Below are 27,822 nucleotides of genomic sequence, written 5' to 3' on the forward strand. Positions count from 1 at the left end.
AAAATCTCGTGTCATGCAACTCATAAGATTGTCTTTATTTTAGCTGTAATATATAAATTAGTATATTAGTATATTGTGACCAATCCAATAAATATTACTAAAATTAAAATGAAAACAGCATTTTTTTAATCTTTTCAGAAAATTTTATTTTGTATACATAGTCATTAATCTATTCTAATCCTCGTCACTATTTTCTTCTATAGTTATAGTCACATTTGTGGTATCAAATATATGTGTTAAGATTTCAGCAGGCCTAATAATTTTTTATTTATAACGGGCATAAGACGAGTAATAAATTAATGAGGCTACATGTGAGCAACAACCTACTGTTCTATTCCCATTAGTACAATCACATGTGTATCTTCTTATACCCTTATAGTTATTCATGTTTGGTTCATATTCAATGAAACATTGATATGTTTTGCTATTGATATGTCGGGAACAAACTTTTATCCTTAATATATTATCATTTTCTTTTAAGTACTCAATATTATCATTATTGTCACTGTCTATTAACTCAGCGAGGTAACACACCGCTTGCGACATTTGATATGTTCCTGTAAATAATATTTTAAGATCGTTTTCAGTTAACTCTGGAAAATCTATGAGGGATGTAGATGATAGTGTTGTAAAAGGTTTTTTTTGGCTACTAAGATTTTCTGTTTCACCTAGATCTTTTAGTGTATTTTTTGTATTTCACGTCCTCTCATTAATAAATTATGGTATCAGCAAGTTCTAAATCTGAGTTCAACTTATCTTTTTATCTTTATATATAAATATCTTATCTTTTTATATAACGTCTGTAAGTGTAATACGTCAGTTAAAACTTACACAAATATTGTAACTTCACAAAGATCTCACGCATAACTGTCGTGGTATATTCTAAAGTTCTAACAAGTATCAGTTCACAATACTGTACCTAGCAACATAAAATGATTATTTTGAATATGATCCACTCATCGCAGATCTATGTTACTGCTATGCATTGTAGCTTAAGACTCACTGATTATACGTGATTTTTTTGGTTAGTGTATCTCGAGAAATTGCCACAAAAAACCACCCTTTATTTTTTCAATTATTTTTTTCTCACTGTTTATATAGTTGAAAAACTATGAAAAAAATATGCAGTATAATTCTTATTAGTAGCTTTCATATGCCGTTGGATTTATTCAAATATCTATCATAGTTTTATAGGAAAATGATTTTGAAGTTAAGAGTTGCAACCCCATTTTTTTAAAAATGAGCAAAGATAGAGCTCTGATAATTGGTCAAAAGTTACTTCTATCAACGAGCAACACACTGAAGACACCATTGCTAAAAAACACGCTTATGCAGATTTCACGTGGAAACCCGGTGAGACCCTTTGAGATCCATGGCCAACTTTGTGAGTACATAATAATAAAAAAACCAGAAAAGTACCGAAAGTAACTCTAACTAACTAACGTCTAACTTTTTTATTTTAAGAGATAGAGAAAACTTATTTAATAAAATTTCATGGCAAAATTGATATCTTTCACAATTTTTTGATGTAATGTATGTAATTTGCTGCGCCCTCTACGCGGTCAAAAAAAATCATCGAAGCAGGCTGTGTATACAAAAATTGCTTGTTTTTTCTTCTTTCATGCGATGTACTACAAGTCGCCTTTATCTTTTATATTTATTACATTTTTTATAATTTTGTTATCAAAAAATGTAGATTCATGTAGAAATTGTTTTAAACATGCTAACTACAAAAACTTTTATGAATATAATGTATTTCTTTTAAGCAAAGAATCTACAATATATGGCACCCATCAGTTTGCCGTCATAGAAGTAAGGTCGTATGATTTTGGTATCAAGAATCCTAGCCCAAACATTTACTGAAAACCTGCAGTTTCTTCTTGCCAATGTAAATCACCATTGGTCCATTTGAAGTAAAAAAAGAAACAATGAAATATTTTATTAATATTTGGTAATCTTTCTATTCTGTCGAGTGCTACAATTTGCAAATGATAACAGATGGTTCATGTTTTCATTAATAAGTATTTAGTTGTACTTATGGTATTCAAAATAACATTCTACCTATATAATATTTTTGGCCTTCTAGGCAGAAAATAAAAGTAAAGACTAAACATTTAGGTAATTTTCTTGCAATTTCATATTAATATAAAAAAACTGTTGAATCTTGCGGAGATGTAAAGCAAACTTTTTCTGACTACTACAATATACAAATAGCACCAAAAAGTGTTTTCAATAAAGTTACACTAAATCAAAATTATCACATTTAAAAATTATTTTTAAGTGGCTACAAAGGGCGCCTCATTTTTTTCGATGTTACTTAACATACGTTTTTAAATTCCTTGCTGAATTTGAGAAATACTTTGATGAGCAATGTTGGATGTAGATGCACCATTTCGATTTCATTGCATTTGTGGCATTCTGGAAAATTCAAATATCTTATCAGTAAGATGGAATTTCCACCACTCATTCGAGTTTGTGCATTCGAGCATGAAAAAAATGTTTCTTGCATTATTTACTTTATACATTTCGAATAAGGAAATAGTAATTACGGGAGTTCCAAGAAGTTCCGTGTTTTGATTCATGGAACACCTGACTTTTTTTAAAATGATTAAATTTGAGAGATCAACAGAAATAAATATATTAAGGTCCTTTGATTAGGTAGCTGGATTTCCCGATCTAATAAAATCTGACATATAACAAGTTAAATTTATTCTTCGTCTTCCACAATCTGTAATAGTATGGGCGTATTAGGTCTTTTTTCAAAAATCGTATCTAACTCAAATTTTATGGGCTTAAAATTAAGTAAAATGATACACAGAATAAAAGCCCAAATTTGTGTATTTGTAAAGGTCGAGCGTCATATTGTTTCTAATCGACATGAGGTATACTTATCGATTTTGTTCCAGAGGAAATTTGCTACAAGTATAGGTTTTTGCGAAAGCTCGCCAAATTTTTTTTACTTGCAAAATTAGCGGTGAAGAAAAAAAGAAAAATTTTCAAAAATAATTAAATAAAAAGAACGAATTTGACTGAACTACAGGAAAAGATAACTGTTGGAGTGCTCAACAAATACCCGCAATCCGGACCCCCAATTTCAAAATGTCGACCTACTGCAAATTTATGAAGAAAATGCGAGAGTGTATATTTTTGAAACAGGCATGTGTTTGGCCTAATTCGTCCGTGTTGTCAATTTTTGTATTTATAGCAATTTCAACCAAGAATAGACTTACCTTCTGATAGACGTGAAGTACTGATCTAGAAAGTCCTTCGCCTGCTTCAAAACTTCTGATGGAGTTCTGAGTTCATTTCTGCCTGGTTGGGCCATCATGCTGCCCAAACATACTTGATTTGAACATGTTGTATTCTGGAAAAAATATACATGTTTAGTTATACTGAAAGGAACAATCCCTTGAAAATATTTAAAGAAAATTCGAATCCACTCAATAGAAACTCATCCGTTTTTAATAAGAATACATAAATATTTTCAATTTTTGTCTCAGAGAACCAGTAATTCTGGGAATTCGGAGAAAATCACAATTTTGAATTACTTTTGCACCAATCAAGGAAATCTAGGGTTAGTTGATGTAATCGTTGGCAGTGAGTGCATCCATTGCGTATATCTGTTGTAAAAACATATTGATGAACACTAAACATTTAGTTGTCACGACAAAATTAGTAAAGTCTAACAGAAACAACCTTAAAGAGGATTTTTTAATAGGAAGTAGAATGTATTAATAATATCTTTGCAATAATAAACACAGAAGTACCAAAAGAAATTACCACTTTTCGCAAAAAATGAAAATTCACTCAGTCCAGTAATTCGTGATCATCTTTTCCAAATTGTATTTATTGAAAATGCGTATCCATAAGTCACCACATGTTACAGCTAGTGTAGAATAGACTAAGGTTGCCTAAGGGAAATAATCACTTCTGTTTAGGTCTGATGATCCCGGTGATCAATTATTTTCCTATTCTATCTGCTTATTTGGAAATAGTGAATTTAAGAAATCTCTCATAATAGCACTAAAATAAGGTGAAGCCCCAGTATGCATAAACCAAAGTTGAACATAAGATTCAATAACTTAGAACAAACTGACTTTCTGATAATTCCCAATGTTAGAACAGCATCATCAAATAATCCTGATTTTTTTGAAACTGGTGAAAGAGTAATCATATTGATCAAAGCTAATTATCATCTGCGATATCTCAGTGACCTTGGACTCATGGTCACTTTATAATCCTTAATATATCTAAATTGTATGCCAAAAAGGTCTATAACTCTGTCTGAGTTCTTAATATAGTTTAGCTTGAGGTTGATATTTTGCAACATGTCGCAATTAAACTAAACCAAATGTCATTATTCCAAAACAGTAACCTAAGAACAACTTGATGCACGTAAGAAATTATTTAGTAAAAAGCCTAGTAGGAATAATAGTAAGAATTAGTGAAGCAATTTTACACAAAACAGTAAAATCAAACATTGTCTACAGTTTTCTTCGTACAGATTTCAGTATCCCATTTATCCTAATAGGTAGCAAGATCACAGAACACTATACAAGCTGTTACAAATTCGCTTCTTACTACAGGGATCTCGGAAGCGGTAAGAGGTACTACTCATGTTAGCCTTGATTTTTTGGAGGCATAATGTTGGTCCCATGATTACGCAACTTTGCCCCCCTTCAAGCTAGTTCGTACCTCTTACCGTTTCCGAGATCCCTGTAGTGAGAAGCGAATTTGTAACAGCCTGTATATATTTTGATAGGTGTTTTATGTTTTTAAGGTTTTTAAGTAAATTGTCGCAGAACAAAGTGCTTAGGGTTACCACTACTGGCTCCTCTATTCTACTTCTGTCTCCTATTGTTGCCACGATTGGAGAGAAATATGAAAATACAAATTCCAATACTCCATTTTTACCAAGTAAACATATTTGTGGGTCTACTACTTCAAATATTGTTTGTTTATAAGCTTTCAAAAGCCCGTAGAGGTATTTCAGCTCCGGTCTGAAATATACCTTTAAATATTTATCGACATACCCCATTCGCTTTGTTCGCATAAGTGCGTAGCCCAGCCTGTACTTCGCAATATAATGATTCTTGAACTAGAAAAGTCGCCCTTTGAAATGGCTCTGAGGGACTCGGTTATAAATTAGTCAGGACGAAAAAATACGCTGCGCAAGAAGCCAGCTCTACAATTTGCAAAAGTTTTAGATCAAATATTTACTGAAAAGTATGAGGACAAGAGAAAGTCATCCTTTACTTAACACATGCTCTTGCCTTTCGTATTTTTTCTACTGTGTATCCTTTTTATATCAGAAGTGGGATTTGCCAATATCTTTCTTTGAAAGCTACCTAAGTGTATTGTAAATGATGACTTTCTGCGAACACCACCTTCGTGGTACAAATATTCTAAGCTTGCTGTTCCCCTTGTATAGTTCATTTAAGGCCAAATTATTTCGGATATCTTCGGTTTAAAGCTTCGATTGAAATTCAAATAGTTTCGTTCCATATTAATCCGACTTCCTTTTAACTACGGGTCCGGTTTTATCAGGGAAAAAGTGAATTTTCTGTAGTCCCAGGTGAAACGTTAATCAAAGAAGGGTTTAAAACGGGGATGAAGGCAGTAAATTTATATTTACATCCTCCCTTTGAGGGGCCAGTGAAGGGATGCATGCAAAGACCGAGATTGAGTTTTTAGTAGGCTTGGTTACAGGGAGATTTCTGAAAAATTGTATTTCAACGTTTATTTTTGACGGTATGAAAATTATACAACGATAAATCTTTAATATATTTCATTTTAATGTGAAATAAGAATTTTTAGTACTGTTTAGATACACTGCAAACATTTATAGATGTATTTTTTTGTCCAATTCTTACTGAAAATTACTGTAATTTGTTACAAGCCGATAATAATAATAAACCTCGTAATAAACTTCATCGCACTGTCAGCAAATGTTGTACAATATAATTCACTCTTAATAAAAATGTATGTAAAATAAATACCCTATAAGCTGCAGGATATAACTCCTAACAAAAGCATACATTATACAGTGTCTTCATAAATGCTCAAGTCCCACGTGACAGCGACTGTTAGGCAACCAAACTTACAAGGGAGTCAATGATTAACATAAAATTCCCCAAGGATAGATGGATAGTCCAGTGGAGACATATTACATTTCTTTACAAACATTGAACTTTAATCTTTAAAATGCGATACTTTTTTCAATGGAAAAAAATAATTTTTTACATTTTTATTTGCAAAATAATCATACTCCTCTAAGTTTTATCCCATTATACAGGGTGTCCCAGGATATCGTGTACAACGGAAGACCACAGATTCGTGGACTCAAAATAGACACATTTAGACTAATTCACCTATATCCGAAACAGATTAGTTTGGTCGCTAGATGGCCGCAAAGTTCGTGAAAATTTTTTGAATTTTGTAAATAACTCGATTTTGATTGTTTTTGTGGCGTTGACTTTTGCTTTCAATTTACAAATTTTGATGTTATTCAGAGTGTTTTTTAAAACTTCCGACTCGTACAAAATTGATGTATCTATGTACCCGCTCATTTTATCAAAATTCTACAAAAGGCCCAAAACTTCCAAATGGTATAATCTATCAAATAAAAAATAGTTGTCATTATTGCTCGATAGAGAAAAAAGTTATGAACGGATATTTTCACCATACATCAATTTTGTAGATGTTGTGAATTTTAAAAAACACTCTGTATAACACCAACATTTTTAGATTGAAAGCAAAAGTCGACACCCCGAAAATAATCAAAATGGATTAAAAATTTCTACAAACTTTGAGGCTATCTATCGGCCAAACGAAACGATTTCGGATATAGGTGAATTACCCTAATTCTGCCTATTTTGACTCCATGAATCTGTGGTCTTCCGTTGTACACGTTATTCTGGGACACCCTGTATATTGAAAAAGTATTTTTTGATTGAGGAAGGTTAAACTTTAAAAATATAGGCACTACTTATTACAGCATTAACATTCCGTTATAAATGGTCTGGTGGCATGACTCTAATTTGTTCAATGCTGAGAATTAATTCCTACTGGTAGGACCAAAAGTTATGCACCAGTTACAGTGATGTACCGAATTTCAGATGGTGATAATGTTGATTTCATAATATAATATGATATAAATTATATATAATTAATATTTATTAAACTTTTTCTAATAACAAATTTAAATAAACAAAAGAAACACAAATTTTACAAGAATAGGAAGAATCACCCTGTAGCGCAGCTACCTTGCATTAAAGGGAGAATCGGATTATCTGGAAAACGAGAAAATTACTGCAATTTTTTTCTCGAGACTAGCAATTATAGCAAAATTACTTTTGTAAATATATCTGGAGAAAAGTATTTAAAAAATATATTAAAACATATTTCTTCAAACTTTTGTACACATGTTTCAAAAACATTTCTAACTATTCTTTGATAATAATTATTACACAAACGCCCATTGCAAGCGTCATATGTTTGCGCCGAAAATATGCTCGCGCTACTAAAAAAAGTCTTTATAAATTTTGTACCTTCTACTTTTTTCATTCGTTCATTATTACTAGGTGTGGGCACGTATAAAGGTTTTATCCTCCTCAATTTATTTTCGCACCTACAAGTATTTCTCTTTTACTTCTTCTTGCCACTATTTCTGCTTTTCACCTAACAATGCAAGACCTACTCTATTCTTACATCTATTACTGTATTAGCTTTGAAATTCATTTCCCAATTTCCCGGCGTCAAAAATCTCATATTTGTTCAGCTTTTCTTATACGACATTTGCTGCAATTACATGTACTGCAAACTTACGCCATATTTATAATTTCCTTTGATATATTTTCCCAACATCTATAAACCATCTCTCCAAACATTTATCAGATTCGCATGTGCACTGATACGAATATATTACCCCTTTGTACTATCTATATTCATAAATACAAAAACGTCACATGAGCAAACTAGAACAAAACCATCAATAAAATTTGTGAGATAGCATACAGCAATGTAAATTATGAAAAATTGCGCGTCAGACATTAACAATGGTAGCACATTTGTGGCAGAATATTTTTATTACCATTAAATGCGATAGGCATAAAATACCGCGTTTTTAATACCTGTTTTGTGGTTGTTTTACTAACATAAAATCAGGGTTTTAAAAGTTTTTTAAATAATATTAGAAGCAATTGGATTCAAATAGCAACTTTTTTTCCTCATAATTCGAATAGTCCTTTACAAAATTAATTTTATGTGATATCCAACGTAGATTCGAATATATTTTTAGATAAATCGCAAGGTATTCGCCCTGTAAGTGTCCTCGTGTATCCTTAAGGATAAAATGAGGTGTAAAGGTAGAAACGACTCGTAAGACTCATTAGAAGCTTTGTCGTCTCCCAGCGAAGCCTAGTGTAGGCATTCTTTTGTCACAAATGTCTCAAATGAGAAAAAAACGTTCATACATTTGTTAGAAGATAACAAAAAAATCTGGCAAACGCTTTTGTGAATTTTACATATTTCATTTCATGTTTTAAATAATGACTTCATTTTTGTGTTGAGAGAGAAACCTTATTCAATTAAAAATATATAGAATAGTTCAAAACTTCAATATTGTTTATTAAATTAATAAACCAGTACGTGGATATAATTGAAAAAATTACGTAAAAGAACAATGAATACATTTAAAACAGAAATAAAGAAGTTATTAATACTTCAAATTTTTATTATTTTCTTTTGACTTAGGTGCCATTGAAACTATATACATAGTAAGTAAAACTATAGTGTTCATAAATGATTATAACTCATAAACAGTTTACTGTTATTGAAAGATCTAGATGTATCTATATTTATGATACTATCAAATGTCCTACGATAGCACTATAAATATAAACTGATAACCACAAAGCTGAGCATTTGTCAGGTTTCTTGTTTTTCAAATCTTCTAGTAGGTATATATTTTTTATTAATTTATATAAAATAAACTAAAATCAGTGTCTTCGTAGAAATATGTTTAAAAGTTTCTTTTATTATCCCGTTTCTTTAAATCACTTTAAAAGTTTTATTTTCTAAACATTAGCAACTTTTATAACATAAACGTAATATACAGGGTGATTCATAAATGGTGACCAAAAAGTGAAGCCCCGTCTTTGCTGTAAAGTGTTTATATAGGACGTTTCGTTAAAAAGATATACAGGGTGTTAAACTTCAAAAAATATTTTTTATTTTTTTAAATAATTTAAAAAATAGTAAGTGAGATAATTTGAAATAGGGCATATGTATTTATCTAAACATTATCCAAAATCTGAGGACTTTTCAGTTGGTTTTTTAAGTTTTACTCGAAAATCGGGTTTTTTTTGAAAAACATGAGAGTAGTAGTTTGTAGAAAATTGAAAGACGAATCCGAAAGTATCGTGGTTGTTACTGTAAAGCACATACTATTTTATTTAGGAAAATATACCCTATATCCCCGCCACTGGAGCATGTAAATTTTTAGGAAAAGCCCTCAAACTTTGGACAGTATTTACATAAATACATGTGCCCAATTTCAAATTATTTCACTTACTAGTTTTTAAATTATTAAAAAAAAAATAAAAATATTTTTTGATGATTAACACCCTGTATCTTTTTAACGAAGCGTTTTAGAAAAGAAAATATAGGAAAGACCCCTTAAAATTCACCAAAGAAAACAAGCTTTCATTTTTGGTCACCATTTATGAATCACCCTGTATTTATAAATATTGAAATTTTCAAAATGTTTTTTTTAATGTGCTGTATATGCTTCAGATAGTAAAGATAGCTTAGCACGTTTTGTAGTTATCAAGATATTTTTAGTATGACCATGTTAAGAACATAGGGTATCCTTCTAAGAGTCCCTGTATTTTCTAAAAAGTCATCAAATAATATGAAACAACGATATCGAAGAGCATTGTTTGTCTGAAATGTACACAAAAATGTACCAAATCATTTAGAACTTTATAACCGATTCCAAATTCAAAACAAAGATCTCTACAGCGAACAAGACGATCATCCGGCAGTCTATTACAATTCCTGAAGTACAAATACCTTTTGCACCTTGTACAACTCACTATCAATGTCAATAAATGACTACATCATAGTGGTGAGCCATACTCAAGCTTAGGGCATACCAAAGGGTAGTAAAGTTTAATAATTGAATTGTTACAAGTGTAGGTACATTTATTGGCTTTGAAGGTTATTTTCCTAACTTTAGATATCGTATTTAGTAAATCATTAACAAAATAAAGAAAGAGTAGGGCCCTAAGTTGGGACCATGGGGAACATCTGAACAAGAGGAGCGCTTCAGTATTCATTTAAAATGATGTCAGTATATGGTATTTTTAATAAGACATATGTTGTTACATATAGGCACAATATATTTAGCAGTACCTATACTCAGTTTAATACTGTTATGTTTTCAAACGTCTCAACTTGTCAATCAATGGTTAATATATGTCTTACGTTTAGGAATAAAACTATATTGAATGTGATTAAAATGAGCAAAAAATATGTATAGATATGCTCAATAACATTACCAGGTAAATCTATTATATTATATGTAGTATAATATTCTATACCAAAGTGTTAGGGAACATATTCCAGTCCGCTACCTATTTTTGAATGCTAAAAGATAATAAAGAAGTTTAGACAAAAAGCAATAGCTCCTCTTCAACTATAACAGACAAAGCCATTTATTTACTTCTCAAGGAATCGACATATATCATCCGTTTCGCTTTCCCTTTAATTCTTTAAGCGTCAATTCGCAGTGACAAATAAAGTTGTTGACAGGACAAATTAAGTTACAGAAAATAAGGGTAATAAATAACAGGTAATCTCAGGAACAAGGGTTATTATTCTTATTCGATGATATCAGCAGGACAACAAATCACCGTACGGCATTGCCTCTGCTGGAATTCCGTCGAAATGGTGTCGCAGAAAACGAATAAATTTTATCTGGAAGAATCGTGGGCTGTCTTGTTTTAGAAATTAGCACAAAATGGAAATTACGTTCGCGATAGATGAATGATTATTCGTGTAATGAAATCTACCGTTTATTTGTTTAGTTTAATAACATTTATTTTCCGTAATTACCTTTATGTACACTGAAAGAACAATGTTTATCTCAAATGAAATTTTAATGAGACGGACGTGGCAGGAAGTACAAATGGTTACATTTTCTACAATACTGATCTAGCAGTATTAATGTGTTTAACTCAAACGAATACAGAGACATATAAGTTCTTTCACAGGGGAGATAGAGAAACCAGAACTAAAAAACAAAAACCGACAAGGATAAAGTGCACGAAGATGACTTTTAAATAATACTTGGTCAAAAAATTCCCTGTTAACGTAATAATATTTTTGTAATTAAATAATACTTGGTCAAAAAATTCCCTGTTAACGTAATAATATTTTTGTAATTACTGGAAAACCAGCCTTAATAGTATATTAAACAAGTTTACTAAAACTGAATTTCTTACGAGATTTATTTATACTATTTTTTCGCATTTTGTGTTAATAGGTAATTTAAGTAAATAGTAATAGATATAAAAGCATTACAGAGTTAGAAATTAAAAAAAATCATAGTAGGTACTTGTAGCGTGTCCCTTATTGAGTCTTATCTATCGAACAGAACTCAGTATGTTCTTTATAATTCTTGTTGTTCACACCTAACAAAAGTAATTCATGGAGTTCCCCAAGGCTCAGTATTGGGCCCTATTCTATTTCTTATCTATATCAATGATTTCCCAAATTGTGATATAACTACTGATTTTATTTTATTTGCCGATGGTACTACCGCTTTAGAGTCAAATAATAACTTAATTAAACTCACAGAGGATTCAATGGATACGCTGCCGCTGATAAAGGACTGGTTTATTGCTTATAGGTTGAATTTAAATGTAGACAAAACTCAATCTTTGCTTTTTACACTTCGCCATATCAATACTTGTGATAACTCAAATAGCATTAAATTTCTTGTAGTTCGCCTTGTTTTCTACCCCGTTGAAAACCTCTGAGAATTTTTTCAAATTTTTTTACCCAACACAAAAAAAGTTATGAATTTTTGAAAAAATAACTTTTTTTCTTTTAACTTTTTCAAAAATTGAGTTATCGGGACGTTTTTTTCAAAATTTTAGTTTTTAAATGTACTCTTTGAAAAAAATAGATCAAAATTATCTGAACCAATCTTCACTGTTTTTTTTTCAATTTTCGAAAAAAAACGAAAATTTCTCGATGATTACCTACCATATTTAAATTTTTTTTTCTTATAAAAATCTCATTTTTTATAAATCCTTAAATTTTTTCAGTGGCGTTTTCAACTTTTTTTTATTTATTGAAAATTTTTTTTTCCAAATTTAGCTTTTGAAAATGTATATAGAATCCCAAAATTGATAAAAAATATATGAAAGAAATAATAGAAAGTGGTAAACAAGAAAAAAATTTCGATTTTTTTTTTTTGAAAAAGGTAAGAAAAAAATAGAAGATAGTTTTGAATAATTTTTTTCTATGTTTTTTTCGAAAACTACATCCAAAAACAAAGAGAATTAAAAAAAATGTTATTTGGTCCATTTTTGGAACAGTGGGCTTTAAAAAAAGACATGCAACGCATTTGCACTCAAATAAATCATTTTGAAGCCACCCTCTTTCCTCATGGGAAAATAATAGGGGTAGTTCATTTAAAGTTTTTTTCTTAGACGCCCTTAGACGTTTTCGAGATACAGTGTGTTGAAGTTGTTACTTTCCAAATGGTTTTCCCTATTATCATTAAATCGCGTTAAGAATAATGTGCAAACGGTTTCTTTCTGAAAAGCAGTGTCGCCGATACAGGCAATTAAAGGGGTACAATCGAAGAAAAAATATGTTACAAAAAAAAATTATACTTATCGAAATTCGGTAGCATTTACCATTTTCGAGAAAAACGAAGTTGCATAGAAGGAAATGGGGGACAATTTCAGTATCTACTGTAGTATTTCGAGTTTGCACATTTATTTAATTGTGCAGCTGTTTTCTTATGTATGTCTCCGAGTTTGTTTCTTAATATTTTTCTGTTTTTATCACTTTTTTAAGCGTTCATGTCCGTCAGCAATTCAGTCCATTTAACAATTGTTTATTTTAGTAATGGTAATGTGGTAGTTTACAAAATCTAAAATTAATTAATAATAATAGATGATTAATTACCATAATCTGTTTATTTTGATTTACTTTTTTAAATGTTAGTTTATAACAAAATGAAACTTAAAATAAATTTAAATTTTTTTTTAGTTAATAAAATGTTTTACAATTTAACTGTTTCATGTGATACGTAAGAAATTAAAATTATAGTCTTAAATGCAAATACTTGGTAGTTAAATGTCTTCAGCTCATTCAAAATTTAATATTTTGTTAATATACTTGTCATGTAAAATGTCAGTTTTTTATAACAAAAAAAAAATCAGAAATGGTAATCCTCGAGAAATTTTCGTTTCTTTTCGAAAATTGAAAGAAAATATAGTGAAGACAGGTCCAGATAATTTTGATATAGATTTTTCAAAAAGTACATTTAAAAACAAAAATTTTGAAAAAAAAAACGTCCCGATAACTCTTGCTCCTTAAAATGTTTTGATGTTCAACAATTACAAAAAAAAACTAACTAAAGTAGGTGAGTAAAACGGTATTCACGTAAAAAGATTACATCTCAGGTCAAACCAGTAGCGTAGATATGAATTACGTTAGTTACAATTTCCTCAAAATTATAGCATTCCATAAAAAATACTTTTTTGTAATTTTTGAAGTATTACTACGTGAATAATTATTTCTTTTCCATTTTTGACATAGCCCAAATTAATTTGTTAATATATAAATTAAATTTCAGATTACTTATAGGCATTTATATACAAACTTTTCTCAGTGCACTTCCGATAATTGCTTTCCGTCCGTCAGCTCGGGGCAATAAAGGTGCCTCAAAACTCCAATAATACCCCAAAATATACGAAACAAGAGGTATCGCCGTTATATTAATTGCAAATTTATTTCTTATAATTGAAGAGTTTAACTTTCCAATTTAAATTGAAACCTATCCGAAATTTAATTTGGCCGGGATCATTAATAAAATAGGGGATTGCATTCATTGCTCCGGTTTCCAATAGAACATCGTTACATGTAGGATTTACTCACTGCGTAAATATCAAAAGGCAATAAAACAATCGTTTTGTCCGTTACAAAGTTACCGGCTACATATTCGGGATACAATAAACAACCGAACGCTGTCTATTCACAATTGTTCAATGGTGCTCGTAAAATCGGTCGTAATTTTTTAAATAAAAACTATTCGACAATTTAAATACATACGCAGTTCGTCCGTAAAATAAAGCAGTACAATAAAAAGTAATTTTTGGGAGAGGGGGGGAACTCATAAATATACAGGGTGTTCCACTTTTTTATCTTGGCGATTTTGAGAATTGATAAAACTATGAGGGTTTGTCTAATAAACTATATCCAGTAAAAGTCGCGTTTTAGAGATATAAGGCGCCAAATTTAAATTTTTTATATAATTTTTTAATATCTCTGGAACGAATTGAGAAATCAACGTCATATTTTGAGATATTTTCCTGATAATAATGGCTGTTAATTCATGCTAAAATGATAATTGTACTTACACCGAGTACTACTTTTTTGAGCACGCCAAGCTAAAGCTTTCACAATTGTTTTCTGTAGCCCAAACAGCTCGATTGAGTACCATAATCGATGTTATCGTTATTTTCCTAATATTTGTTCTCTCTTGCTGTTTTTTGAATTTCCTAGTTGTTTTCGAAATATTGTGAAGAGTTTGATAGTTTGTTTGGCCGACTTGATGTCATTATTAGGAATAGTCCTCAAAACCTTTCCGATATATAATTTATTGAACAAACCTTTCATTATTTTTCATAGTTTCTGATGTTTCATAGGTTCCGAATGAAGCACGCTGTACATTATTAATTTCCCATTTTTTATATCAATTCCATGTATACAGGGTGATCCATATGGGAACTATGACATCATCGATGATTTTACAAGAGAGATATCTGCTTGTTTGAAATTGCCACATGCGAAAGACTACACGGGTCGTGGTTCAGAAACTCTTTGACGATTTTAGGTGATTCTGGGACAGAATATTACCAGCACCAAAAAATATGGCGGTTTGAAGCCCAATTTAGTAGCAGAAACTTACATTTTGATTATATAATTTAAGTCTCAGAGATATTCGAAAGTTGTTGAAGTTTCTGATACATTTGCTCTGTCAGAATTTATACTTATAGAAAAATAATTCTTGCGTTACAATTGAAGCTTCAGAAGATGTGGTGTGGAAATGGATTTTAATAATTGGTGTTTGTGGAGCATTGATAACGTTCGACAATATAGAAGACAAAAATTCAATTATTATTATAAGAATTCCCGTTTCCAAAACTTATACTCTGGATGTTTTGTGATGTCAAGTCCAGACCAAATGAAGATTTACCGCAAATATTGTGCTTTACTTCAAGTCGAAGACTTTTTGTGAAGTATGTGAGGGAAAAATGTGTTAACCAAGTGGTTGGTGTCAACAAATGCCAAAAGAAATAGCAACTTATCTAAATTTGCCTCATCCGGAAACTTATACAGGGCACTGTTTTAGAGGTTCTTCCATCACTCTCTTAGCCGATGCAGGGGCCGATATTACTAAACGACATGGGGGGGGGGCATTATAGTACAGCAGCGGAGACATATATAAAGATTATATACAAAATAATATCTTAATCGCAAATAAATTGTTACCATCTTCAACAGAGCCTACGGAATTTTCCAATAACACAACGTGCGCAATAAACTTAAACAATTACAGCAGAAGTCTCATTGAACACCCAGAACTAAAAGCTACGATAACTAACAACACTGGATCTGGTATAAATTTAATTCACTGCAATATTGGCAATTTCAAATTTAGATGTAGTGCATTATAAATTGTAATTTTTCTGTTGTATATTGTTTAATTGATAAAATCATAAATAAGTTTAGAAAAAAATATAAATTTTAACATTTGTTTTATGTTTAGAACGAAAAAAACTTTGGCATTGTAGAACATAAAACATTTTGCAGCTAAGTGACAAAAAAGACACTTTGTGAACTGAAAATTTAACGAAAATGTCGACTTTTGATGAGAGTTTCGAAAAAAATCATTTTTGACTCTTTGAAAACAGAAATAAACAATTACGTGATCCTTTATCGAATATATTTTACAGACGTACTTTATTTATTTTACATAGGTTTTATGTGTTATTAAAAGTTTGACAGAAGTTCAAACAGTGGGGTGTTGTTTTTAAGTGAGCGTTTTCTGTTTTACAAATGGATACTAGATTCTGGATAACCTTCGCATTTGCCTTTTCTTTCAAATTTTGTTTTATCAACTCGTGTCCTGCCAGAGAATCAACTTGTTCCAGATTTTTACAACGTATTTCAAATGTGATACACTCTACAATATATCAATTTTTAACCATTTGAATGCTGCAGCAAACTCTGAAATTGCTGTGAATATATTTTAGAAAATTACGGCAGCAATTTTAAGTATGTGAATATTTTAAACGAACTTTCCAAGAGTCAAATCGTGAAAAATGTTCTCGAGGGAGAAATTGATTGCGGGGTATTATATGTAAACGTGTTCAATATTTTTATGTCGTCCATATTGAGGCTGGAACCAAATACACACTTATATCCCGCTGTAAGATAAAGTTCCGATGTATTCGTTATAAATATTGGATATAAAGTCCAAGGGTTTTATTATATTTTTTTATTTTCTATTATTGGCGTACACATATTTATTCAGTAGGAACTGATGGAAATTATTTTTTTATCGCTACTAAACGTAAATGTGATGGCAGGCTTAAGCACGTACTTTCAGAATATTTTAAAAATATGTTTAACAATTTTCCGGTATTACGTATCTTAAAATACGCATTACTAAAACGTTTATTGGCACGTAACTGCAGGTGCCATTGGCGTGCAATATTAGTAAATTTATATATTCTATAATAGTTGTTTGTCTTCCACTATCACAAACTTTTTATCTCATTTTCATTTCTTAGCGTGTAAAATTTTTTCTACTGTATAGTGTGTCCCATTTTCAATGCTAAGCTAAGATATCCCAGTTATTATTAAGGATAGAAAATTTTGTTTTTTGAGAGAAATTTGGAGGTAAAAACAGATTTGCGATATGTTTTTGGTTTTGGAATTAAAGTAAAAATAAAAACAAAAAAAATGTATTATTTTGGGTGACCTTATACCTAACGGTTATAATGGCACTCTTTCTGAAATTAATTTTTTTTAGTAATTTTGACAATCTTTGACTGACAGACTAAAGATACAGTTTTTAAATGAAAGTCACAGTTAGGCCTAACTGAAAAGAGTGAAGTTTACAAAAAATGCAAAAATTAAGATACTTGAATTTTGTAAATTGCTTTTGGTTTCTGCATATTTACACCATGTGTGTACCAAATTTCAAGTGTCAGCGAAGCTTCGAACAAATGTGGCAAAGTTCCGAGTTTCAGATGCCGATGAATGTAAAACGCCTTATAGAACAAAAATTTTTGCTCTCCTGATTTTCGGCTTTAACGTTATTATTGTATATATATTGAACTATAATTTTCGAAAGTTTTATCACTTTTTGTTTATAATTGACATTTTTACAGCAACTTAAAAAAAATTGACGTTTTATACCGTTTTTTTAATCTCACGGCTTTGTTATTGCAAATTTCGTAATCGGACCACAGCCATTTTGTAGCTATTTTTATTACGAATAAAATCATGTCCTAAGCATTTTTTCGTACAAAGTCATCCCGCTGAGTTATTTAAAGAAAACTATTAAAAAAAAAATTTGTCCAAAATCTGAGGCCCTTTCCTAAAATTTAGATGCTCCAGTGGCGGAGATACAGGGTATCGGTGGCATTTGTTTCTAAATAAAAGAGTACGCCACTGCTTTACGGTAACAATCATTATATTTTCCTGATTTTTGAGTAAAATTTAAAAAACTATCTGAAACCACTTTTACTTAATTGACATGGGATACTCTAATCATTCGGTTATTTATTCAAATAAAGAAATCATTTTAATGATTTTATTTGGGTATTTTGGCTCAAAAATGCCTCTATTTCCACGAACATATTCGCGACATCTTTTTAGTAACGAAAGTGTAATTTGTTCGAAATTTATTGTTGCTTGAATCTGATGAGAAGCATTATTTATTATTTCTTCTAACTGCTCAGAATGTCAAAGTTGCTATCGCAGCCTACTATGTAATTTTAAACAGCATTTTATTCGAAGCATTTATATCGAAGTGTGTTTTCAGTTCGTTTTTTAATTTCACTCGAAAATCAGGCTTTTTTTCGCAAAACATAAAGTAGTAATTTATAGAAAATTGACAGACGAATCCGAAAATATCATGATTGTTACCGTAAGGCAGTGGCGTACTATTTTATTTAGAAAAATATGCAAATGATACCCTGTATCTCCGCCACTGGAGCATATAAATTTTAGGAAAGGCCTGAGATTGTGGACAATGTTTACATACAGAGATGTGCCAAATTTCAAATTATTTCACTTACTGGTTTTTAAATTATGTAAAAAAATTAAGAAACATTTTTTTTAAAATTCAACATCCTGTATCTTTTTAACGAAGCATGCTAGATAAAAACTTTATACGAAAGATTTCCCTTGAAATTTACCAAAGAATGCGAGGTTTCATTTTTGGTCACCTGTATGTGATTTTTTTTGTAAGTTTTTGCTGTAAGGAATATTTTTCTATAACTTCCAGTTTTTCAGCTAAAATTTATAATAATAAAAATTCAGTTCAATTCTGAGGAAAAATAACCCTTAAAAAATTTAAAATTGCTACGCCGATGTCATTTTTAGCTTCTGATCGTAACATTATAGTGTAGTATTGCATTTCCAACAAATAGTTTTTATAATTCTTTTTGTCAAAGTAATATTGGAGTTATTTTCGATTTATTCAACTGGAGGTTTATTTAAAATTTAAAAATTTTTAATTTAATTTAAGATGTATTTAAATAAATGTAATAATCAGGAAAACAAAGCATTCTACGACTTACGTTTATATGAATATCTTTCTTATTTTGAGATGTTCCATTATCAAGTAGTCAGCATCAAGCAGTGGCGTTCTTGCGAGAATGACAACCTTTTTTAATAAAATAAATGGTACGCCACTGACTTTTTCGCATTTTGATATTTTTTTTATAAATCTGCCATCAATTCTGAATGTAATTGGTCCGTTCAATTTTTTTCGTAGGATGCACCGTTTTTGAGGGAAAAATAATAAAATATGTATTTTTAATTTTTATTGATACAATCATTATCTAGTACCACCTCCTAAAATATTTCGCACTTATTTATAAACACCTGTCATTATTTGATTTATTATTATTTGATAAGATTTAAAAAAAAGATCTTGAACTTTTTGAAAGAAACATTTTTTATATTATCGTCATACAGTGGCATAACACTAATTTTTTAGACAAAGTACTAACATTTTCATTCTTAATAAACAAATAAGCTTTCCTTTATTATTTTTTAATTTAATGGAACAAAATACCAAAGTTTTAATTGCTAATAAATATCTACTCTTTTCCTTATTATTATTATTATTATTTTTTTTTTAATTCAAAGGCTTTGTTTCAGAAACCATTCTTTGCTTTATAAACAATTCACCTTTGAACAGAGATAAATACAAACGAATCCCCTTCTTTTAAGACAAATACCTAATTATGAGCGGATTTTCCGTATATTTTACGTTATTATTCTGTATATTTTGTACTAACACTGGGCCGGTACCGAAGACCCATCTGCTTTTTGTCGCGTTGCGTATTAAAATATGAAATTTACGGGTGGCGCCATATATTAGAATTCCCTTCGACAGCCACCTTTAACTATGCACGCGAGAAGGCATAATAAATCAGCGTAAGGAGGAAAGGCTGAGGGCTAATAAGATCCTGGAATTTCTCAAGGTAAGCGGGTTCTCAGTTCAAAGTTGCGGATTTGACAGGATGTAATTCGATTAATTGGGAATATTATTAATATTGATTTTATGGAAAATTATCGCCTTGCGAATTAATTATCGCCTTCCTTTGTAGGAGCAGGGAATTTATTGGGCCCGTCTGGCGTAGGCCGGAGAAAGGGGAAATTGACTAGTTTAAAAAGTGCTAATAAAAATTGCAGAACTTTACAAAATTCTTTTTGCATGTTTGCAGTGGTTTTTACATACTAAAATATGTAAAGGAACATATTTACAACAAATAGTTATTTACACCATAAAGGAGTAAGTATTATTTACCCGTTGAGGACGATTTTGCGACCGAGCGGAGCGAGGGCTGGAATAGAGTCTGAGTCTGGAAAATTAAACTTAGCTGCTGCGTGGTGTATAACATTTTATCTGTCCCACAGTTCTTTATGGTTTGTGGAGTGAATACTCAATGATTAAGTCAACTATGTATTTTCATAGAGGAGAACGTGGATATATCAAAATACCCCAAACTGAGAGCATTTTTGAAACGTAAGAATGACGGCTATACACCTAAAAAATCAAACGATTTTATAAGAAAACATGCCAACGATTTTCTCGTTCAGGCATCCGATAACATATATTTGCTAAAGATAGTGACGGCCTTAGGCACTGCAGGTGCATGCTGTTCTGATGAGTTATGCAAACTTACTTTGTACAACGTCAATTTAACAAATTTCGATGACATTATTGTAGTTACAATTCCAGATTCTAAAAATGGTATATCACGTACGTATACAATTACTTCTCATCTGGGTTCTGTCTCCAACCAGTCGGCAAGAATACCCTTTCTATGATTCCTAATAAGATTGCACAGTTTTTGAAACTAGAACATCCTGAAACATATACAGGCCATTCATTCCGAAGAACATCGGCAACGTTACTGGCTAAAACAGGAGTTGATGTATTAGCAATCAAGAAACATGGTGAGTTATGTGAGTTAAAGTTATGTTGCAACAATGACAATTCAACTCCAGGTTCTAGTAGTACGTCACATCATGCTGTTTTAATGGATCAGTCAGATAATATTGAGCCTCCGGTGACTGAAATGGAGCGGTCAAATTATTTTGAGAAAAATGTGACAATTAGTAAACGCGAGGGGAATAATTATCCAGATTTTATAAATGTTACTAAATGTAGTAACTGTACAATTACTATAAATATTCATTCATAATAATTAATAAAATGTAATATTCATCAAAAATTTCTATTTATTTGTTCATAAAATGTGCATTTATAACTCGAAAACGCTTTTATCCCTAGGGAGGTTACTTCCTTAATAACAATATATTAGGGAATAGTCTATTTACTATAGTGGGAGCAGATACAATATATTAAAATGAATTAAAATAAATTGAAAGGAGCTTTAATTATAAACAGCAAACCATAAAATATTACAACAAATAATGCAAATGACCACCTCCCACCATTACACAACAGTACGTACGTCAATGCATTGGTCCATCTGTAAAAATGCCTGAAAAATGTTTAATCACCGCTCATGAAGCAATAAAGCGGTTTCTCAACTCTTAAATAGTTTGTTTTATAAATGGTAACCCAAAATTTATAGGATTTAAATCGGGTGTTCGAGAAGGCCAAAACTGAGGTTCGTCATGGCCTACCCAACGATTCGAATATGCTTCCTTTATACATATATTGCCGTATACATAAACCAAAGCTAAGCTCTGACGTTCGGGAATTGTGAATCAGTTTATTTTTCTCTAATTCCAATCAACACTCAGTCAGACAAAACTGTTGTTCATGATGAACTTGACCTGTCATTCGATTTTCTTCTGATGAAATGAGGATTCTCCTGAAAAATTGACTTCGTTTGTAAATAACGTTTATGCTAAAAGACTTTGCCCAATCTTTTCCAGGATCATATTAGAAAATGAAAAACGTTGAAGAAAATATCCAGATGAAAGGGATATGAAAATTATTCGTTTAAAATGGCCCATACTGCCACGTGGTTAATACTTAAATTGATATAAAATTCTAGAGAAGCTTTATCCATTAACAGCAATTTTTCTAGTGGTGACGTTGATAATAATACATGAATGAAACTCAAAAAAATCAAATCTGTTTCTAATAATTCAAGCTATTAGACCAATCAGTAGAGGTTTTGTTTGTGACAAAAATACCAGTAGTAAACGGACTATGCCATCATATAAAAGACTGTGTGTAGATTCATGCTTATATGTTTCCTACTCCAATTTGCCATTTTTTCTTTACCGGCGTTTCGTCACCTTTATTGTGACACCTTCAGGACAATAAAAAACTCGGATTTTCAGAACGTTTTCTTAGTCGATGCAGTTGGACAGTTATAGACAAAACCATATTTAGAAACATGAGAGTGGGTACACATCTAAACAAACAATAAAGGCATTCGAAAAATTACTGTTCTTTGAGTTGGCCTTTTGATAATATTAGAACTAAAACTAATAGTTTCACTTATAAAATTTTCATTGCACTCATACTAATAGAGCAAAATTTCACTTAATCGGGTGGACAGAAATTGGTACATTATTGAGTGAAATTAAGTGAAAATAAGTCCAATTTTTCTTACAGTGCAGAGAGAGAGAGAAATTATCATGCCTTTGGCATCAGTGGAAAAACTGTACTTTATTTTATTTGTACAACTTTCATCATGTTTAAGGAAAAAAATAAGATTTAAATTGTTAACTATATATCCACAGGGAGGGGGAGCCAAAGTAATCTCCTTCATTTTCAGCAAGGGATTCCTTATTTTTTACATATAATATTATCAGCAGTATTCTCAAACCTGCTTAAGAAGTCAAGTTCTACTCTAACTGTATAAGTTTATAAATAATTTTATTTATCTTTTCTGCTTATAGAACTCAAATAACTCAACTAATGATATTATTAAGACTATTTCTATGTACAATAGACCAATAATAATAATTAGACCGGTTAAAAATTAAGCTTTTGGGAGACTTCATCACAACAACCGTTTGCTATAAAAAAGTGCATCTACGAAAAAATATCATAATTCTGAAGCTCTAAAGACTTGTACGGTATTTGCCGGAAAATTGTTCCTAATCTAATCAGTTACGTTTGTCAAAATAAAATAAAATAAAGAATGTTAAGAAATAATAAATAATGTTAAAATAATAATAATTCTTTTGTTTTGAGACTACGTTTTCCGTTGACATCACAGTATATTAATTTTATGTTTTCTAAATTACACAGTTGTTAACATAATTTCACAGTTAATCAACATAATTAAAAAATAATTTGTTGAATTTTAATGCATCCAAACAGATAAAATATAAATTTGTCCTGTTTACAACACACAGTAGATAAATTTTAACTTGCTTGCTATAAAACATTAAATATAATTTTTCTCAGAAATTAACATTAATTAACATTATCAAATTAATTTTCAAGTATCTTTATATTTGATCTCTTTAATTTTTTGTAAAAAATGTAAATGAAAGAATAAAATCGCGCCCCAAAAAACTAAATCAATAGCACAGAAGAAAGACAATTTCAGAAGACATACATTTATTTAAAATGAAACAGAATCTTCTTTAATAGATTTAGATAGACAGTTTTCAGGTATTACTTGATATTCATCTTAAATATACAACGATGAATTTCTATCTAATGTGCTTATTTCAGATTCTAGAGATATAGATCGAAGTCGAATAAATATTGATAAATGCTAATTGAGATTGAATAGCAGTCTACTTGTGTGAATTTAATCATAACATGTATGATAAAGTCATGTACGAAAAAGGAATTGGTGAATTATTGGATTGATAAACGGTTAACTTTTACTCTCAGATATTTAATATAATATTTCTACAGCTCTCTCCACAACTATATTGTAAAAATAATTTTCTGTGGCATCTATAAAAATGTTAACAGTTATATTATTTTTATCGTCTATTTATTCTGTTCAGCCTCAGAAAACGTTCATCAATATTACGTTTCGTTCACAGTAATTTCATTTTAGAATACCAACCAATAAATTTTATAGACAACTTCTTTTATTTACAATCGCGCAGAACCGACTGTTAAAGTTGATTAAATTTCGGTAATTAAAGCAAACCGTAAATGTTTGAAAGCCAATTGATTTTATCGGGCAATAAATCTCTCACTGCATAAGTTAACGTAATTGGAGTGACACAAGTGAGAAAAATAACACTTTTCATAACTCTGTTGGGTCCTAAAATTTGTATCAATAATATTCGACTCAAGTGTTAAATGTTTGCATTTCTGAACAGGACAAGGAAACCCAACGAGATTTACTTTTTAAACGACGTCCAATGAGAATATAGAACAAAGCAAACAAATATCCTTAAGCTAGTGGATTATACAGGTATATTCATCTTCATAAATCTGCCAGAATAGTTCATAATGAAGGGAACGTTTGTAATTAAACAACATATAATCACCGCAACTAGAACTAAGTTCATTTGTCTGTAACAATATTAGAGGCCTACGAGACAATTCTAATGAGTTATGAGTATACAAGAAGATTTTGAAAATATGCATTAAGATTTTTTAGAAAATATAAAAGAAAATTCTTTATACCAAGAAAATATTCAAGATTTTTTATATTTAAATATACAAGAAGCATATTTAATGTGAGTACATGAAGATTTAATATACAAGAAGATTTAATGTGCAAGAAGATTTAATATACAAGAAGATTTAATATACAAGAAGATTTAATATACGAGAAGATTTAATACACAAGAAGATTTAATATACAAAACGATCATTTATACAAAGTATCAAGTTGCACATGTCATCGTGTTAACGTAATCGCGACACCAAGGCGACAATAAATTGTTTAATACCACCAATAAATGTTATTATATTCACCAAAGTGGGGGAATAATTTTCTGGTTATGTAACTCCAATAACATTTTTGGAACTATTTTTAGGATGACAAATAAATTGGTAAGTCACAAAATATTAAATGTTGATTTTTGAGTGGGCAACAATATATGTAGTTCTTTTTCGATATTAATTTAATGCCATATAACCATGGAATTGCATATACGAATGAACTTCCATTTGTTCTTTTAAAATGTTTTAACTTTATAATGCACGTTTTGAGTGTAAATTTCCAAATACATGACACAAAATTATGGCAAATTTTCGTAAAAATTTTACGCGCTCGTAGAAACCAGATTTTCAAAGAAAATTTTATTCCCAAAAAAATAATCAAGTAAGAAATAATCTATCAAGACATTCATTTCGACTTTTATTACCATTTAAACAAAACATAATATGTGTATATTTACTACAAAAAAAAACTTAAAATTATCAAATTTATTTCATCACTTCTACTATTGTCAAATGACTGTGGTAGTAGTTTCTTTGTTTTTGAGTGGGTCTACTATAATGCTTACTTACTCTACATGACAAATTGTAAATGACAAAGTACATATTTGAATAACTCTTAATTTTCGATGACGTGATTTCTTCTAAAAAAACATAATTTAAAATACTTTTTAAACGCACAATATTGTTTAATTATGTTTTAATTTTTTCAGTTTTATCAGTGTCCTAGAAAAAGGATGTAGTTGCCTTTATTAAAAAAAAAAAAATTGATACGCCACTGACAAAGCACGAAAATTATTTTTATTACAAAATCCCTATATATTTTTCAATAAAAACTATTTATTAAAAAAATTTTGAGACGTGTTAGTCTATATTTCTGATCTCTCAGATAAAAGTTATTTCAAATAATTTCTTCATTTCTTTTTTTAGAGTTATTTACAGTCTTGGCGATATATTTATTTAAATGGAAGACCTTGTATATTACATTTTTAATTTTCCATTTAATTTAAGGCCGTATAAACAAAAATTGCGTCAAAGTCGCACACAGTTTTAATAAATATATTTTGTCAAGAAATAGTCAAATTTACAAAAATAAAATAAAATAACAATAATAATAGTCTTGGTAAAAATGAACAGAAATTAAGAAAATATATCATTATTGTACTTCCACAGTGAGATATTAAGGTTGTTTTAAATAAATACACCCACCACCCCTCTTCCCTACTACACTGATAAAACTAAAATATTTTTAAAAACATTTTTTAAAGAAACTAAATTTTCGAGTAATATTTTTTTTTCTATTTCAAATAAGCTTGTGGAAAATTTTAAACTATCACAACCGAAAAGTCATTTATCATTAGTAAGGAAATAATTTAAAAATTTTCAAATAACATTTAATATAATAAAAAGGATTTTAATTGATTCTTCCCAGAAATGGTGGTGTTTTTAGTAATATTAAGACTTGACTTGATAAACTTATCAATTTTGACTTTTAAATGCTGTTTTTTTAAATACCTATTTCATGATAACTTTAATCATTTTACTTGAAACTGAAGAAAAAACTGTAATTATAACAAAAATTTAACTTTGAATTTGAATAAATTTTGTATGAGTAAGTTTATAAAATATGATAAGGTACATTTTTTGTAGAACGTTCAATTCCCTACAAGAATATGTTTCGGTTATTTAAATCCGTCAATTGGTTTTTAAGATATAAAATTCTGAAAGTGAAAAATAATTTTTCCCATGTTATTGAAATGGAAAATAAAAAATCGCAATGCGCGACCTCTATACATATATTAATATTAACAGTGGACATAGTGTATATTAAATTATCCAACTTCGTGATTTTAAGTTTTCAAAACATGAAAATTACTTGTTTTTGTAATAAAGTGAAATACCCTTTTCTTTATTAAAAACAACGAAAAATTTAATAAATTTATCGAATTTCCAAAATTCTCAACCACTTGCAGTTATGACTTATAAAACGCTCTGTACGACACTTTTAAATAATACTACATTTATTTCATACTCTTTTTCGACTATGTAACGGGAATAAGTATTCCATTGAGTTTGAGTATATTAAATAAATATACAAACAAATAATATTCGATAAAACGTAAGTAAAAAATATGGAAGTAGCGCAAAATGCTAAACTATCATAAATAATCGAATTCATTGAATTAAAAAAGATTAGCGTCAATTTGTTGCGGTCTAAAATTATTATAACATCCATATCGTTAAAATAATATAAATTATCGAACTCATTCAATTGAAAATAAAGATAATAAATCAGTCGCCTTTATCGGTCATTGGATGGCCCACATTCACAAAATCTTACCTCCTTTATCCCCTTAGAATGGAGCGTATCGAACAGGTCCTTTTCGCGGTCCTGGTAGTTCCTGCTGCAGACAACCAGCTTCTTCTTCTCTATCCTGGTTTCTTTGTTATTCATGTTGGCGCCCCTGGATCGTCCAAGATTCCCACGCACTCTTTACAATTAATAAACACTATAAAAATAAACAAAATTGTGAGCCTAGGCAGATGTCGCAGGCTTCGAGTTCTAATAATTAATTGTCTCTGATGATAAATATTTGTTTCATGTGCGCTTAAAATATATACAATTTTATGAAATAAGTGGGAGGGAGAATTTCAGTCCCCACTTATTAATTGTCGGCACTAACGCCTTTCTTCCTTATTTATACCACCATTCAACTTTCTTATCCGCAGATAAGGCGATAAAAAAGATTGCAAAGCGTTTTCCTCAAATGACGGGATTTTCTAAGAACCGATTGTGAATCAGTGTTTTTTTAACTTTGGTTTAACAACGGATTTTGGTTCCGAACTACCCGAAATGACAAGCCTGATAAGCTGCATCAATTTCAATTGTTTATCTAACAACAATGTAATGTCCTAAA

At 30.1% G+C, this 27,822-nt stretch overlaps 1 protein-coding gene across 2 annotated transcripts in view; it reads right to left on the bottom strand.

Annotated features, from left to right (window-relative positions):
* The window catches only part of LOC108908391 (nitric oxide synthase, salivary gland), a 167,415-nt gene that overhangs the window by 120,598 nt on the left and 18,995 nt on the right, over positions 1-27,822 (bottom strand). For both annotated transcript variants that reach the window (XM_018712428.1, XM_018712429.1), the window contains exons 2-3: positions 27,246-27,414; positions 3,231-3,364 (exon numbers count right to left, since the gene is read on the bottom strand). In XM_018712428.1, coding sequence (XP_018567944.1) covers positions 3,231-3,364; positions 27,246-27,359 — 248 coding nt within the window. In that variant the 5' untranslated portion in view covers positions 27,360-27,414. The remainder of the gene's footprint in view (positions 1-3,230; positions 3,365-27,245; positions 27,415-27,822) is intronic.

Source organism: Anoplophora glabripennis, unplaced genomic scaffold, assembly GCF_000390285.2.
Source record: "Anoplophora glabripennis isolate ALB-LARVAE unplaced genomic scaffold, Agla_2.0 scaffold202, whole genome shotgun sequence".
In the NCBI taxonomy this organism is placed as follows: domain Eukaryota; kingdom Metazoa; phylum Arthropoda; class Insecta; order Coleoptera; family Cerambycidae; genus Anoplophora; species Anoplophora glabripennis.